We start from the raw sequence: 18,609 nt of genomic DNA on the forward strand, positions 1-18,609 counted from the left end.
CAGATTTGTCCATATTCATATTCATTGTATAATGTTTATTGTTTTCTTTTGATAGCTAACCATGTTTTACTGGAGACTTCATTTCAATGCTTTGTTTGCAGGAACTGGGCAAACAACAGGAAAACTTGAAAGATATTGGTGAAGACTTTGGAAAAGAATACAACTTTTCAGAATCAGAGCTGGGAGGCATTACAAAGGACTTCTCTTCTCCTCAAGACCATAAGCACAGTGGTACAGAGGACCCATCTTATCCTTATGATGTCAAAGGACCTGTTCAAAGTGGTGGGAGTGGAGATGCTACTGCAAGTCAAAATCCCATTTCTGCCAAAATAAATACAAAGCTATTTGAAGGCTTTAGGGACCCTGGGAATCCTTTTGCTCTTGTCTTTGGCCAAATCCGATTTTTTCACCAAGACCATTCCCCTGTTGGTGGATTAACAGCTGAAGACATTGACAAAGCCAGGCAAGCTAAAGCAGATCCACAGCAAAAGCCTCACAAACAGATGGTTAGTATGCTATTTCATGGAAGTGGAAAAGCTTCTGATACAGCAACCTTTATGTGACCAGTCTCCCTATTTAGCTCCTAGACACTTAATGCCTGGGTTGTGTTGGGAGATATATGGTAATTCCTATTGTTTTTAATTAACTAAACTTTTGGCTTATCTTATAGACCAGTACATACAGTGTGAAATATACTGAGGAAAGCTAACCCTTTTATTTTATTCATGTAGTGTAAGTAGGCGATCTTGCTATTTATTTAAGTCTATTAATAGCAATAGCACTTAGATTTATATACCGCTTCACAGTGCTTTACAGCCCTCTCTAAGCGGTTTACAGAGTCAGCATACTGTCCCAACAACCTGGGTCCTCATTTTACAGACCTTGGAAGGATGGAAGGCTAAGTCAACCTTAAGCCTGGTGAGATTCAATCTGCCAAACTGCTGGCAGCTCGTGATCAGCAGAAGTAGCTGCAGTACTGCACTCTAACCACTGTGCTACCATGGCTCTTAACCTATTAGATCTTAATTAACCTATTAGATCTTGCTATTAACCTATTAGTTTATTTGACAAGTTCCTAGCTAGGTTATATCCTGGAACTCTAATGAATCCTGCCCTTTTTAGGGAAATATCATAATGTGTGAATCTGCCTGTTGCTTATTTATATGAATTTGTTTTTCTGATTGCATGTTTCATGGAATGGATCAACAGATTTTATGTTCAGATAAATGTGCACAGATTTGTTCTCTTCCTAGCTTTTTTACTTAAGAATCATGCACATTTCTAAGTTTCTTATTAATAATTTTTTTTACTTAAAAAGTCCTCTAAACTGCTGATTACTGTATCTTAAATTGGGATTTTTAAAACATATTTTTCATTTATGTTTTTGTGGTATGCTGTCTTTGAAGTCTTGACAATCAAACCTCAGAAAATGGAGAGCTTAAAATAATTTATTATTTTATTTGGTTTTGCTTTTCTAAGCTAGATGTATGCGGGTGTCCTCTCAAAATTAGTTCAACTTTCCTAACAACCAGATATTTGTTTAGAAAGGTCATGATATTCCCTAGAAATAGACTTCTTCTTTTTAACATTTAACAGGTGTTCATCTTTCCTTTGCTGGACATTTGATATTTTGCTAAATTGTTGGAATGGTTAAGAAGCTAAGATTTGTTAGTTGTTTTTTTTCTGTCCATGAAATTAAAAGTCAAACAGGTGCAGCAAAGTTTGCTTATTATTCTTTTTGCTTTGGATTTTTTTTAGAAGAGACAATTCTGTTTATTCTGTACCCCCAAATATATTGTGATTCAGTTCCTATAATTCTATTGGCCATGCTGGGTTGGAATTATAGGAATTGAAGTCCAATAGTCCAAAGAAGGAGCACATTAAGTTAAGGAATGCAGCTTAAAAGGACATAGTTGAATAGAACATGTTATATCACTACAGAGAACTGAATAATTACAATGATTTAGGAAATAACCCCAAATATACATTCATCTAAAACAAAAATACTATTCTACTGAATTTGAATATTGGATTTTTTTTTTTTAAAGTATGAAGATCAATTTTAGAGGAAATTCTCTCTTAAGTGTTAACTCTCCTGTCTTCTCAGAGCTTCTGGTCATATTAATGCCCATCTGATGTTTCTTGAAATGAAGACTTTGGGAAAATGCAATTTTTTATCCCACAGAAATCAAAAAACAAGGGACCTAACAGCACAGCAGGCCAAATTACAGCCAAGAAAGGCCAAGTTCTGCCTAAAATTGGATACACATTAAAATGGGATTTGAAGTTGACAGCAGTGCTTATTCTGATTAAGTGAAGACAAATAACCATAATCCCTTGTTCATTTTGTTTTTTTGCAGAACAAAATATGCATTAAACAAAGTACTCTAGGGAAGGGGAAACAATACTTGTATAAATGGCTGAGTTTCTAATAGTCTCATGAATTAGTGAACAGATGTAAAACTTGGGTAGATGAGAGTAGCTATGTGTTTCTTTAAATAAATTTGAAATAATGTTCTTTGTGTGGCAGAAGTTCCTAGCACTTGGTGGGAAAACTCTCTTTTAGACCAGGGGTCTCAATCTTGGCAACTTTCAGACTTGTGGACTTCAGCTCCCAGAATTCCTCAGCCAGCTTTGCTTTGTGGAGTTGAAGTCCACAAGTCTGAAAGTTGCCAAGGTTGGAGACCCCTGTTTTAGACCATCTGCTTGTGAAAGATTTTTTTATTGTTTATTAGTAGATCAAGCATCTATTTATGCTTTTTTTTGCAGCTCAGTGAACGAGCTCGAGAGCGAAAAGTGCCTGTTACTCGAATTGGAAGGCTTGCTAACTTTGGAGGTGAGTCTCTTAATTTAGGGAGGGAAAAATGATCTGAAGTTGGAAAATTCTGAAAAGACTAAAAGTCTGCATGTTACATTCAGAGAAAGAGTTGTTCATCTGTTAATGAAGACAGATGGCCCTGTGCTCTGGCTCTCACAGTGTTTGATAAAACACAGAAGAGATGGGGGAATGAAGGGTAGAGAGAGCTGCTCCTCAAAGTCAGAAAAAAATGGCAAGTAACCATCAATAACAGTAAAAATGTACATTTTTAAATATAAGGATAAAAATATGTACTGTATTAAAACTAATATATTGACAGAAGCCAGTAATGAATCTTCATGAAAAATATTTTTTTAATTTTTAATTTAATTTTTTCATTTTACAGTATTTTATTTATTTTTGTACAGCTGCCCATCCCATATAAAAGTGATATTTAACTAAACGTTGTACATATCTCTCTCTCTCTCACACACACACACACACACACACACACACACACACACACACACACACACACAATCCCAATTAAAAACAAGTATAAAAACACAGAAAATAGAAGAGGATATAATATAAACCACAATAAGGAAGCCATTGCAAGATCTTCCCAGTTTCCTGGGATCCCAAGCTCTGACAAAATGGCCTAGTTTTGAGCGGCTTGCAAAATGCTGCGACAGATGGCGCTAATCTCACTTCTGGGGGGAGGAGTTTCCACAAAATTGGCACCATGGCAGAGAAGACCAACCTTTTGAACATCAGATGTAATTCCCTAGCGGGTAGAACCCAATATTTCTTTTAGGAATCAATTGAATTTGAATTGAATTTCAGGAAAATCTTCTCTGAAGGCTATATAAAGTAATTTAACAACTAAATAGTTAACAAATCACATTCACATATTGCTAGCTACTTAATTATATTTTAGAAGTGTTTAAAACAATTTCACAAATGTTTAGGGACTCTTTTTATTAACACAATTGAATAGATTACTTCCGGCCACCTTTTTTCTATAATCTCCAGTCTTTTGATGATTTTGAATTACTTGTAATAATGTATTGGTAATACTTCAACTAATACTTTCTATATCAACTCATGTTTAGAGAGGAGACAAGGTTCTGAGATTTTTCATCTGTTAACTGAAAGTTGGTTAATACCATGGAAGTTGGTAGGCTGCAGAAGCATGGGGTAGGAGGAGAGGGAATGTCACCTTTCACCAGACTGTTTTGGCAGCCAAAGTGAAGTGAGCACATATTAGTTAAAAGAGAAGCCTCTCTATTTTATGACCTTTCCTATTTATAGCCAGAGTTGGCATCTATCCTTTATTTTCATTTCTCCCAGATGAGATTTACTTCTATATACTTTTTGAACATTTCTGTTTGTATAATAGAGTGATAAGGAACTTGGCTTTTACTAGGTAAGTTACCACTGGCCTCTGTATGTACTATATACTATCCCATGAAATAGAAAAGAGTAAAAATTTCCTTGAGCCAGTAATTGAAATGACTGCATGGGTGCCATTTTTGTCTCTTACCGCTTGTGCCTGTAGCATATACTTCCTGTTCGTTGAATATAATCAAACCTGCAAAAAATTGTAGATGTTTGCTATAGCATCGGAAATTATTTCTTTCTGTGGCCATTGGAGTCTTTTAGCACTTTAAAAAAGCTATTGTGTTTGGCACAATTTTTGTGTGACATACATGCATGTGCAAGAAAGTGGCCTATTCAGAACTGGGCCCTGTGAGTGGCAAGCTGGCATACATGCATGCATGCACAGCTTGAGCGGTAGGCCATGTGCACCACTTGCACAAGTTGAGCTGCACTTGAGCGGGTGTGCACGTTCACTTCTCCCCCACTGCCGGGCCGCAAAGTTTGGGGACCACTGCTTTATGACACTCAATGTTAACAACTTTCCTCAGAAGACTGGCCATATTAACATAATTGTTACATTAACCCTTTTGTGCTTCGATATGTTGCTGCTTCTGAAATTGATGAAACACTTCATATGGAAGTGTTTTTACTAATTCTAATAGTCATATTCTTGCCTTATGAGATGATAGTGGAAAGATTTTATGGCTTCTGCAATTTTGTATTCGAAGCTGGTTTGTGAGAAAGAATAGGAAATGGATCTGTCATGGTTTTGTTCATTGAACAAATACATTTATAGCTTTGCATTTTAAGCTATAAACCAATGTGTTTCTCAAGTTCTGTAGCCACACTTCTGCAGTGTTCTATTGCTGTTCAAATGGAGAAAATCAGCTGTTGTGTTAAGATCTAGTTTCTGTATTTACAGCAGTTGATTGGAAGAGGGTTGAGAGCTATTGCTTTTAAGTGGGCCAAGAAAGTGGGCCGGGATAGCTCAAGCAGTAGAGAAGCCTGTTATTAGAACACAGAGCCTGCAATTACTGCAGGTTCGAGCCCGGCCCAAGGTTGACTCAGCCTTCCACCCTTTATAAGGTAGGTAAAATGAGGACCCAGATTGTTGGGGGGGCAATAAGTTGACTTTGTAAAAAATATACAAATAGAATGAGACTATTGCCTTATACATTGTAAGCTGCCCTGAGTCTTCGGAGAAGGGCGGGGTATAAATGTAAACAAAAACAAAAAAATGTGCTGGAATGGGAAGATCAGAAGGTGATGCTGAACAGGCCAGGCAAAGTTATTGACTTGAACAGTACATGCTTGACTGAGAATGAAAATGTGGGACAAAGTGGCCTTATATGTTAGATCAGGGGTCCTCAACCCCTAGTCTGTGGACTGGCACTTGTTTGTGGCATGCGAAGCCCATCCACAGGGCCACTGAGTTAGATCCATCATGGCAATGAAACTTAGTTAAACTTGGAGCTTAAATATGTTTATGTCTTAACAAATTTTCTTTTATGTTGTGAAGATCTACTTCCAATATTGCCTTTTAAGAGAACCAGTGGATGTTTTAAAATGCTTTCTTCCTCAGAATTTAAGTAGACTCATTTGGATGTTATAATAAACAAACAGTATGATTCGTACAGCTGATGACACTCAGCTGTACATTTCCACCCCTGACCACCCCAACGAGGCCATTGAAGTGATGTCCCGGTGTCTGGAGGCCGTCTGGGTCTGGATGGGGAGGAACAGGCTTCGACTCAATCCCTCCAAGACTGAGTGGCTGTGGATGCCGGCATCCTGGTACAGCCAGCTATTTCCATTGCTGACTGTTGGAGCCGAGTCATTGGCCCCTATGGAGAGGGTTCGCAACTTGGGCATTCTCCTGGACGCTCGGCTGTCGTTAGAAGAACATATGACGGCCGTCGCCAGGGGAGCTTTTTATCAGGTGCGCCTGATGCGCCAGTTGCGCCCCTTCATAGACCGGGATTCCCTATGCACGGTCACTCATGCCCTCGTCACTTCCTGCCTGGATTACTGTAACGCTGTCTACATGGGGCTCCTCTTGAAGAGCACCCGGAGGCTCCAACTGGTCCAGAATGTGGCTGCGCGGGTGATAGAGGGAGCTACTCATGGCTCCCATATAACACCTCTCCTGCGCAAGCTGCAGTGGTTGCCGGTTGCCTTCCGGGTGCAATTCAAGGTGTTGGTTACCACCTTTAAAGCGCTCCATGGCATAGGACTGGGCTATTTATGAGACCGCCTGCTGCCACCGATAGCCTTCCACCGACCTGTGTGCTCACACAGGGAGGGTCTCCTCAGGGTGCCGTCAGCCAAACAAAGTCGGCTGGCGACCACCAGGGGGAGAGCCTTCTCTGTGGGAGCACCTACCCTCTGGAATGTGCTTCCTCTGGGGTTACGATTACTCCCCGACCTCCGTGAACTCAGGACTTTCGCCGTGAACTCAGGACTTTTCTGTTTCACTGCGCAGGGCTGGCCTAATACACTACGATTTTTAATTGGGTTTTTATCATTTCTTATTATAGTTTTAAATGGGATTGGCCAAATTGAATAAGATTTTTAAGATTTTTTAATTCTATTTATAAAATTGTTTTATGTTGGCTGTAAACCGCCCTGAGTCCTTCGGGAGAAGGGCGGTATAAAAATCAAATAAATAAATAAATAAACAAAATGATTCTCCTGTGCGCTGCTTAGAGAGTCCAAGCAATGGGTATTCACTTCGTCTGATTGCCCAGAGACCGAGTTGGAATTTGTTTAACCACGCCTCCTCCTTCCCTCAGAGCTCCAGTTTGTTAACTCAGTCGTCCTAGAGAGACTTCAAATAGTTAGCTCCATTGCTTAGACTTTGCTAAACTTTTTAGGACGCAGAGTGAAGACAGAGAACTGTACCATCATTAAATCCCTTTGCTGCGGTGACGGTGGCGCTTTGCCTCGCACCCAGCTGGGCGCAGCTCAGCTGAGCTGCCAGGCATAGCAGCTACGAATTTCTCCTCCTGCAGGCCTGTGCGGCACATGGAGCTGCTGTGCCGCTTCCACAGATTGAGGAGTTGTCCAGAGTGAGTTTTGCAGATGGAATAGTGCTAGGGAAACGGTGGGGTCAGATTCGTGCTAGAAAAGGAGATTTACAATCGTGTCTGTGGTGTCGGATCACGCTTCTCCCCTGGACATACTGCAGCTTAGTCGGCTTCTTTGGAGCCGTGGTGTCAGCTTTGCGCCATTTTGCTCGCCCCCCCACAGCTTTTTTCTTGGTGCTCACGAGCCGTTTTGTCAGCTTGGTGCAATTAAAACCCCGAGCTGTAATTCATACTGGAGTGTTGTCTAAGGCAGTATGGCATCTTGGGGAGATTAAAGAAGGTCCTGTTTGGGCTGGATTCTTCTCCAGGCCCCACACCTCATTTTGCATAAGGCCTCTTTCACTCCTCAAAATGGCGGATCACAGTCACTCGCCTTCCAGCTCTTCTGCCTCCTCCTCCCTCAGGCATCAGGCCTCAGAGGCCCCAGGCCACAAAAGAGGGAGATCACGGACCAAAGGACCATCCATCAGGTCCAAGTCCTCTGCCCCAGCATCTTCTTCCTCTCCATCGGATAGAGATGCCAGGAGAAGGCAAAAAGCATTGGAAAAACAATTTGCCACGGTCCAGAAAAGGGCAGAGGCTAACAGGGATCCTGCCATTCCAGAAAGCAGCAGGCAGTCAAGTACTGCCTTAGAGGCAGGCATTCTACTTCAGACCCATTAGCCAGATCAGTTAGACTGGTCTCCCAATGCTTCAACTGGGAGATAGGAATTTCAGGCGGCAGATATGGATCCTCCTTTTGGAAGCAATCAACCCGGAGCCAGGACTTCCCCATTGTCACAGGTCCTCCCGTGCCTTTGCCACCTTCACCCCTACTGTGGCAGGGCTCCATCCGGAGGAAGGGCAATGGTCTGCAATGTCACAGAAAACGTGTGACATGATTGTACAGACTATTTCAAAGGGCATTGATGCTGCTCTTATTCAAAGGGTATTTTGGCACCATTACCAGAGGCGGAGCCTAACCAATGGGCCCTTCACCCAATTGGTCATCTTGACAGGGAATATATACAGGAGCCTCATCTCCTTTACCTTCGCATCATAGTGACACGTTGTTTATGGTCGAAGAAGATATGGCAGACTATAACCTTTCTGAGGACGAAGGAGTCATCCCTGACAAGCCAGCTGCCATGGGGCTCTTCCGTCATGACCTATTTAAAACCTTTTGTACAAGGCAAAGACAATAGCCAATATGGGACTGCTTATTGGGCACTCTGAGGGCTCTTCGGACCCTCAAGATCCCACTTCTCTCCTACTCACTGAACTGGTCACGGAGCAGGAGGCCATACCATCACCCAAGCTCTTTGTTGACATCATACAAAGTCAGTGGAATCAGCCGGGTCCATTTCTGTTCATGGATAGAAAAATGTATATGGTGGAACAAGAGCTGGAGGAGCTCCTAAAACTTCCAACCGTAGATGTTCCAATGGCCAACTTGGCTTCTTCCAATATCCTCCCTTCCGATTCGGCTGAGGGTTTGAAAACTGAGGACAGGAGGGCAGAGCTATCTGCTCGTAAGACCCACCAAGCGGCCGCCTGGGCTATTCGATCTGCCATGGTAGCGTCCTTCTTCACCAGGATGTCTCTAATGTGGCTTCGCCAAATATAGTCCCGGGCATCCCTGGAAGATACTGGTTTGCATCAGGACATAAATAAGCTGATTGCTGCAGCTGAGTATTCCACTGATACAACCCTCAATTCGCTAAAATTTGCCTCCAAACAGAGTCATTCTCTGCCTGGATCTGACATTAGTGCCAAAGATCAACACCTGGTTTTATAGGGCCCAGGAAGTCATCTTACCTGACTTCTGTCTGAACCCCACCCCAGGCATCCCATAGAATGACGTTGGCACTCCTTGTATATCCACAGGGCCCTGTGCAAATATATTGACAGGATGGTGCTGTTCAGGAAGATGGAAGCGTTATTTATCTCCTTTCAACCCAACGGGGACCAAGATGATTCCATCCACCATTGGTCACTGGCTCAAGGCTTGCATAGCCCTGGCCTATGATGATCAGGCCCAACTACAGCCCGGTCATATCACGGCCCACTCGACAAGCACAGCCACCACGGCGGCTTAGGCTATTCAAGCTTCTATCCTAGAAATTTGCAGGGTGACCACCTGGGCCTCGCCCTCGCCCTTCTTCAGGAACTACAAACTGGAGAAGTTTTTCTCAGCTGAGGCAGCTTTTTGGGAGAAGGGTTCTACAGCAGGTTATTCCAGGCGAAGGGACCCTAGACGCCTCCGCTTCCCACCCTAGGGATATTTAGCTTGGGTATATCCCATTGCTTGGACTTTCTAAACAGCATACAGGAGAAGGAACGTTGCTCTTACCTGAACGTTTGTTCTATGTGCGCTGCATGAGAGTCCAACCCCTCCCTATTTCCATATGGGTCCAGGAGCGAATGTGTTTCATTACAGGTTACATCCACTCCAGATCCAGACCCTTGTTAACAAACTGGAGCTCTGCAGGAAGGAGGAGGCATGGTTAAACAAATTCCAATTCAGTCTCTGGCCAATCAGATGAAGTTAACACCCATCGCTTGGACTCTCACGCAGCGCACATAGAATGAACGTTCATATATGAGGGAGAATCTTAAGGAATTTTAAGTTTAAACAGATTCCTTTTCCTGACCTTAGACAAAACATATACTGCTGTTTTGGCTGAATCAATACAAATTGGGGAGAGGAAATAGCCACACAAACAGTTCAGAATTATTATTTGACCAAATTTTTAGGACAGAATAAAACTTTAGTTTACCTGATTCAGAAATGTAGAAAATTGTGATATGTTTGTAATATGCTTCAGATGAGAACTAGTTTAGCCCTGGAGTTACTTAGTCTGAAACTAAATATCTGCAAGCAAATATCCAAGCTCAGAGAGAACTAAGGACTTCATAATTTCTTTTCATCTATTTTCAAAAGGTAGACTTTCCTTATTCTTTGTAATTACATTCTTTGCAATGCTCCTTTTCTCTGTGTACACATTGAATGGACATAGCTTAGGAACAGATCATCATGGAGAAAACCTATCTATGTGGTCATTAGGAGTTGAAAACAACTTGATAGCACATAATTCATCATCAATGATTATAACAGATTGCACAATGTGTGATAATTGTATTTTGAAACAATCATTCTTTTATGTGCATTCTCATCCATAACATCTTTTCTTTTCATTTTACTAACCATCTTTACTTTCTACCATTGTAATTCCTCATGCCTTACTTTATCCAAGCAGTTTTTATATTCCCTTGCATCCATTTTCCACTCATTCTATTTGGTGGTATTTTTATTTATTTATAATTACATTTCTATACCGCACCATCTCCCGAAGGACTCAGGGCGGTTTACAGCCAAAATTAAAATACACACACCAATACAATATAAATATAATAAATAACAATATTTAAAAACAATTAAAAACAAATATTTACTGGCCGAATCACTAAAACGGTCAGAGACCGATTAAAACCCATTAAAATTTCGCTAAAATATGTCTTAGGCTAGTCCCGCTCGGTGAAATAATAAGGTCTTCAGTTCACGTTTGAAGGCCCGGAGGTTGGGGAGTTGGCGTAACCCCAGAGGTAGCTCGTTCCATAGGGCTGGTGCCGCCACAGAGAAGGCCCTCCCCCTGGGGGCCGCCAACCTACATTGTTTGGTCGACGGCACCCTGAGGAGGCCTGCTCTGTGGGAGCGCACAGGTCGTTGGGAAGCAATCGGTGGCAGAAGGCGGTCTCACAAATACCCCGGTCCTAAGCCATGGAGCGCTTTAAAGGTGGTAACCAGCACCTTGAATTGCACCCGGAAGGCTACCGGGTAATCTTCTAAAATGTTTTCATAGAGTTCTATTTCTATACTTATTCTGTTTTTACTCGTTTTTTAAATTTCTCCCCCCCATCAGTTTTTTCTCTCACGAGTCTCTCTCTTTTTAGAAAAGGGGTTCTGTGTTACATTGGGAATTCTTCATCATCCTTTTATTGTCTGAAAGACTGATTGTCTCAGTCTTTCATCAAAACATCCAATTCAGTCAGATTAATTCTTTTCTTTGTACACATTAACATTTAAACCATACAGTCAAAACAATTAGATTTGTCTCTAAACATCCTCTTTTTCTTTCATTCTTTGGTCTCCAAATTATTTGAGAGTTGCAGATACATGGCCATGTGGTGATGTTTTGCCTTAAGGAATTTGAGGGTTTAAGATGAGGTCATTTGTGCTTTTTTAGCAGAGTAGTGCCTGTAGCCTTTCCTCCTGAAGGTTTACCCCAGATAATAAGTAAGGAGGACCCAGGAGATCTGTGCAATCTTGTGGCCATCTGTGCTGCAGGAATGACTCTTGGATCTTTTGGCAAATGCCATGTTTTTAATTTTCTGGTAGCTGAATTCTAGTTGGTCTTCCTTGGAGTACTAGGCTAATGCTCTCAATTCTCTTTTAAGGTCAATAAATGTTGTTAATTTTAATGTTTTAACTTTTAATACCTAATGGTTTAAATCTTTTAATTGTTTTGTACAACTATTTGTGACATTGTAAGCCTCCCAGAGTTTCTTGATAGTGACATGGGTAGCATACATATTTAATAGAAATAATAAATAAATACAGGTAGCCCTTGACTTGCAACTCTTTGTTTAACAATGGTTTGAATTAATGGCTTCCAAACAAGTCAGTTATAATTTAAATTAGAAGTTATGACCATTGTCCTGCCCTTGGTCACATGATCATAATTTGGGTGGATTGCTTGCATTTACAAACAGTTGCAGTATCCCACCATCTAGTCCAACCCCCCCCCCGCCCAAGCAGGAGACCCTATGCCATTTCTGACAAATGGCAGTCTAATCTCTTCTTGAAAACTTCCAGTAATGAAGCTCTTACAACTTCCGAATGCAAACTGTTCCATTGGTTGATTGTTCTCACTGTCAGAAAATTTCTCCTTACTTCTAAGTTAAAGCTCTCCTTGATCAGCTTCCATCCATTATCTTTTGTCCGGCCTTTGGGTGCCTTGGAAAACAGCTCCTCTCTGTGGAAAGCCCCTCAACTTCTGGTACACTGACTGTCATGTCTCCCCTGGTCCTTCTCTTCACTAGACTAGCCATACCGAGTACTTGCAATGGTTCATTGTATGTTTTAGCCTCAACAACTATACCAAACTGGCTCCCACGAAAAGGGCATGGTGAGAATTTATATTGAAGCTGAGAAAATGAAGAACAAAGAAGAAGGAGTTCATCTAGTATTCTATACGGAGGTTTTCATTATGAAACTCCAAAGAAAAACAACAGTCTGATAATTTTACTAAGGCATTGTCTGGCAACTGAGCATGCTCAGCTGGAATTGTCAGTATATTCCTGCACAAATGCAGTTGAAATATGTAATGTGAATTTAAATTACATGTATGCCACCCAGAGTCTTTGTAGAATTGGGTGGCCTTATAAATACAAATAAATATTTCCTATAGTAAATGCTTAGAATTTAGCCTAATCTTGACTATAATTTTGTGTAAATGTTGCTTAGTAAACATGACATGATTGTGTATCTCCAGTAGTTATAATAGTGAACACTGAAAAATGAGGAAAATTAATGTTTCAGATTTCAGTGATGTGTCCTAGAAAGTTTCAGAGTTGATACATATTAATACACATGAAGATGTAATTGTATGCCAGAGGCATTTTAACTTACTTCCTCTTCCTCCTTCTTTATTTCTTTGTTCATTTAAGGCTTAGCTGTTGGTCTTGGCATTGGAGCATTGGCAGAGGTTGCAAAGAAGAGTCTCAGGTCTGAAGAGCGCAATGGTGAGTTTTTCTTTGTTTGCTATTAATAAGAGTTCCCAGTTTCTGAACGCTCCTTGTTTCTGACCATAGCATGTTATGCAAGAACAGAGAATAACAACCATTTGAAATAGTTGTATTAATGGATAAACAGGTCACCATACCTTTTGCTTTTAGCTTGTTTTGTCTTCAGAAGTTATCTGCATTTCTTACTTATTTTGAATTAATATTTTAAGAATAATGGTGATGATGATGCTGTTTGTTGAAGGAAGACAAAGACTGCCTCTTGTCCCTTAAGAAGGATTGGGGAAAAAACTGACCTATGAACTGAGAATGAGGGATGGAAAAGAAATCATCTGCGTCTTGGACTTGGTCAATGCAGATGTCTAATCTGTTTGCTTAACAAAACATTCATGCTGGATTGTCTTGTTTTACTACGATCTTTGAAAATTATTTTGAAAATTGACCTATTTTTTCCTCTTAGATTTGTGTTTATGGTGACGCCCGATGTTCTCTGTGTATACACAAACATGTATACAGATTAAACATATAGCTGTTCTTTTTAAAAGCTCTACTGTTTGTCTATGAACAGTCAGATGCTGAAGTAAGGGTTACATTAAAAGGAATCTAAGATAAAGGAATAGGATTATTTTACAAATAATGTGGCAACAGGATATTGTTTTACTCATATTGTCCAAACTGGGAACATTTCACCCCTGCTTTATTCTGTCCAAGGCACAAAGTATAGATAAGATACTGCTTGACAAAGTATAGATAAGATACCTTTACTTGTGCGAGAAGAATGCAGACATTTTGTTGCCACATTTTGGGCTGCTTACACATACTTTGGCACTCTCAATTCCTTCAACAAAGAATACTTTAACATAAGTTAGTGGCCGACGTGTCATTATGCCAAACATTGACAACAAGTTCAATGTTGGTGTCTTAACCTACTAAATAATGAGCAGCTATCATCTTTGCAACAGCTTCTTGAAGAATGTCTATAGGGGAGTAACATAAATAACATAAATAATTTGTAATTATACTTCAGCTTGAAACCTAACTGTAAATTCCAACAAGAGTATGTTTTCTGCTATTATCTGACCATTTAGCTTTGTAGGGAAAAGATACATTTTCATAGCACTAGTGACTACTAAGCTAGTCTTATGTGACCTTGACAAGACCTTGGTTAATATTTACAGACTAACCTTTACAGGTTGACTTAAGATCACAATTGAGCCCAAAATTCTGTTATTAAGTGAGACTTAAGTGAATTTTGCCCCATTTTATGACCTTTCCTGCCTCAGTTTTTAAGTGAATCACTGCAGTTGTTAGGTGAATCTGGCTTCCCCGTTGACTGCTTGTCAGAAGGTTGCAAAACGTGATCACATGACCTTAGGACACAGCAATGGTCGTAAATAAGAACTAGTCGCCAAGCATCTGAATTGTGATCACGTGATCACGGGGATACTGGAAAGATTGTAACTGAAAAAAGCCATGTCACTTTTTTTAGTGCCATTGTAACTTTGAATGATCACTAAACGAACTGTTGTAAATCAAGGACTACCTGTATAGTCCTTTTGCTAGATAAGGTAACAAGATACTAGATATGTTTAATTTAAGGAAGAGAAGGATTGGGTGACATAGCTGTCTTTTAATACTTGAAAGACCATGACAGGAAAGGGGGGGTCAATTTATTCTCTAAACAACCTGAAGGCAGGTTAAGAAGCAACGGGTGGAAACTTGTCAAAGGGAGATCCAACCTGGAACTAAAGAGAAATTTCCTGACAGTGAGAACAATTAGTCAGTGGATCAGGAAAAGCTATATATAAATAGCTTTCAAATGTTGTATTTCCTTGTATGCTCCCAATATGTTATATAATTATCAAAACAAAAACATACTGAATTAACAGCAATAAAATGGCATTTAAAACTTGACAGTCGATGTCAACTTTTGTCCAAAATGCTGAGTTTGTAACTTGTACAATAGGACTTCTGGGGCAATTTATTACTATCATGGTATCTGAAAGAGTATTGAGAAATAGGCATGCATATTACCTGTGCACTTCTGTGCACATTCACTCTTAAGTAAATAAAATAGTAACTTCAGAAAACGGTGCAAAATTACCTGTGGTCTGTCTGAAAATGATTGGAAAAAAATGACAAATTCATAAATACAGAATATGCTGTACTGTAAACTGCATAGATAGAAAGATGAGGCATTTGGTGTGAGTGCATTCACACCATTGGCAGAATCCCTGAAAGCATTTCTTTGCTGCTGTCTCGTTTCAGCAGACCTTTCCCAGGACGTTGTTGTGCAATCGTTCTATTTACATTTTCCTGTTTTCAAACAGTGCTTTGTTTAACTGGGCACTCCCCGATCTGAATGCAGGCAGAACAAAACTAATTGCAAGAAGTTAAACTTATGGCTGCTAACCAGTTTAAAGCTGGAGAAATGGGGACAGATTGATCTTATTTCCTGAGTTTAAGTAAAAAGAGAAATTAACTTTTAAGGGCTTTTGTTTTCTACTAATTTGAAGAGCTTTAACACAGAAGAGCCTTAGACCTTTTTGTGCAGCTTCCAAGTTCAAAGACTACTTTTTCTGGCAATTTTTTTCCTATTGTTATGCATAGCTTATAGGTTTCCATAATACAGCATAATAAGAAAAAGATAAATATCAAAGGGTCCATTTTGAGGCCTGTGCCTACTTGGCTCTGTGCTATTGAAATAACATATATTTTCCATTTATCTCTTTTTTTGGTCTTCCCAGCTGGATTTTCCACCTGTCTGTTCTGTCATTCATTCCAGAGCTTGCAACTAGAGCTGTGTGGCTCCTTCCCCCCTACCCACCTCCCAGGGTTGATGTCACCTTGTCAACAAGCAGCAGGCTTATTTTGTGTTTGTAGTTGGGTCAAGACATAGAAGCTTCAGGACTGTGGCTAAAATAATGGATATGTTTTCCCCTCATTTGAATCCCTTAATAAACTTTTTCTTAGTATATAGTTAAAGAGCCACAAAGCAGTCTTCAAATGAGAAAATCCACTCGTAGTGTAACTTTTACTGAAATGAGATGCTGAAAAAAGAATGCAGAATTTGCTTTAGAGGCAGCCATATCGGTTATGGCAACCTTCCTCAATCTGGTGGGTTTTTTTTAATGAATGTTGGTTTTCAAATAGTGTCTTATGGGCTCCAAATTGGAAAATTGAGTGATAAAATTCTGCATTCTCATTATAGCACAGAAGTCCACTTGTTAATAGCTTTGCCAGACAGAAGAGCCACAGAACAAAAATGAAACAAACAAAAATCCAAAATAATGCAATATTAAATCAGCAATTGCCTATGCTAGGTAATGTATTTTAGAAAAGACCAAATTAATTGGAAGAACATATACATATGTGTAATCTTGAAATAATATTTCACATATTCAGATTCAGTATCTTTGTTTAAAATGACATTATAACTAATAAATGGTAGCCAATTTTGATTGAATTTATTTTTTCAGTGAAGAGTTGTTTTATTTTGTGTATTTTTATCTAAATAAATGTCTCCCCCCCCGTTTTTAATCAGCACTCATCCAGTGATGCACACACTTTAGTTTTGCAACATTTTGCAATAACAGTTTTAATGCCTAATCAAGTTTTATTTCTTTTGCTGCACAATATGTAGACATTCAGAAATATAGACAGTAAACAGTCTCAGTCTGTGGGTGGTTTCTATTTCCTCCAGAACTACTTTTCACTATAGTTTACTGGCTTGATTCTAATGCCAACTTGTGGTTTGCCATAGAGTGGAAAGGCACAGACCAAAGGTTTGTGAAAGTATATCAGTGATGGTTTGCTCCTGATTCTGTCCGGTTCTATAGAACTGATAGTAAAAGCGGCGGGAGGCTCCGCCCACCCAGCTCGCCATCATAATTGATGAACTGCGCATGCACAGAAGCGCGTGTGCGAAACAAGTGTGTGCGCTTGCTCCCGTTGCGAAATGGTAGTAAAGGTAAGTAGAACCCACCCCTGAAGTATATGTATATATTTAAGTATTGGACCCTGTTTACAGCCAAATTATTTTAAATAAAGTATGCGTGGGCAAGGAAGTGCTTATTTGAAGCATGAATTGCAGATGAGACTTACTGTACTACCAAACAAACAATGTTTTAAAAAGCTTTTTGATTAACCTTGCCTTTCAGAACCATTATAGTGTTTTTAATGGGAGATATACAAGCCATATTAGGTGAAAAGACAGTGTTTCCAGGAATATAAAATGAAATTCAATCTTGATACGCCCTCTTGTGTTTGGGGATGAATGAACTTGAAGGTCAACTTTATTAAAAGTTCAGGGACATGATTTAACTTTCAGTATTGCAAAACAAATACATGGTTATTGAGCCAGAGAAGTTTGTGAAGGATGTTGATAAAAAACATGATGGACTATATTGCTTCAGAATACTTACAAAAGTTGCATAGATGAATTTGGTCCCAGATTATGCAGTTTTGTTACTATATGAAGCTATATGAATATCATTAACCAAGAAAAATAGTTTAGTTTTCTCCTTAGCCATGCTTCTTTGCACAGATGAGGAGTGTTTTCAGTATGGGTATATTAACACATGGACATGCACTAACGCACAGAGAAAGAAAACAGAATATCTTGAAGAAGGTATTCAATTGTTATTAGGCTAACAGCTTAGCCTTGGTAGGGAGGGACGGCGGAAAAAAATCAGAAGATTGTCCTGCCTTGATTCTATTTGGTATGAGTGAATGTATAAGATGCTATCAAGGTTCTGTTGTTATACCCTGTAATAGTAAAATAGAATTCCAATATTCTTTATGGACCTGCCTCACCTCAAAGGAGTGACACACAGAACACACAAAATATTCTGCAGAAAATATCTGATCCATTATCCAGTGATCCTATCCCTATGTTAACATCCTCTAAGTCAGTGGCCAAAATTATTGATGCTACCTGACATTGAAGGGCATAATTAAAGACAGTGAGATTGGGGAAGGTTGTTAAAAACTTTGATTCGCTGTTTGATGTTTAGGAGGAGAAAATCTACTACAAATCATAGAAGAAAAAATATAGAATACAGGAGTTACTCATTACTTAATACTCATTACTTAATATGAGTTTTCCAATATGGTTGAAAAAAAGGGTAGGCATAGGTCAGGTTATAGGTAATTAAAAATATATGTCTTCTAATCACAGTCCCTAAAGAACTGGCAGAATATTTCAATTGGTTGACTTTTCAATTTGTCCTGGAGTTGCAGTGGAAGCCTGTATAGCCTTGCATATGTTTTTGCTGACCATATTTCAACGTAATAAGATAAAATATTTTCAAATGTTTTGGCTGCATATAGAGCCATAGCATAGAAATAAATCAGTCTATGCTTTATTTATCATTAACTTTAATTTTCCGTTTATAGCATTTAATTATGTAATTTTAGAATTATTATGTTTTCTCTGGAGTATAACTCAGAGTAATGTTGCACCCAGCATACCATCTGCTGTGTTCAATCCTGGATAACCTCACCTGTAGCAGATTTCAGAAGGGCAGATTTCTTCTGTGTTGGACCTAAGGCCTGCTT

General features: G+C 39.6%; 1 protein-coding gene across 6 annotated transcripts in view; it reads left to right on the forward strand.

The window, feature by feature from the left end:
* Positions 1-18,609, forward strand: part of COQ8A (coenzyme Q8A) — a 106,983-nt gene that overhangs the window by 22,131 nt on the left and 66,243 nt on the right. For all 6 annotated transcript variants that reach the window (XM_058174265.1, XM_058173482.1, XM_058175011.1 and 3 more), the window contains exons 4-6: positions 102-506; positions 2,770-2,836; positions 12,976-13,050. In XM_058174265.1, coding sequence (XP_058030248.1) covers positions 102-506; positions 2,770-2,836; positions 12,976-13,050 — 547 coding nt within the window. The remainder of the gene's footprint in view (positions 1-101; positions 507-2,769; positions 2,837-12,975; positions 13,051-18,609) is intronic.

This window comes from Ahaetulla prasina, chromosome 1, assembly GCF_028640845.1.
Source record: "Ahaetulla prasina isolate Xishuangbanna chromosome 1, ASM2864084v1, whole genome shotgun sequence".
Classification (NCBI taxonomy): Eukaryota; Metazoa; Chordata; class Lepidosauria; order Squamata; family Colubridae; genus Ahaetulla; species Ahaetulla prasina.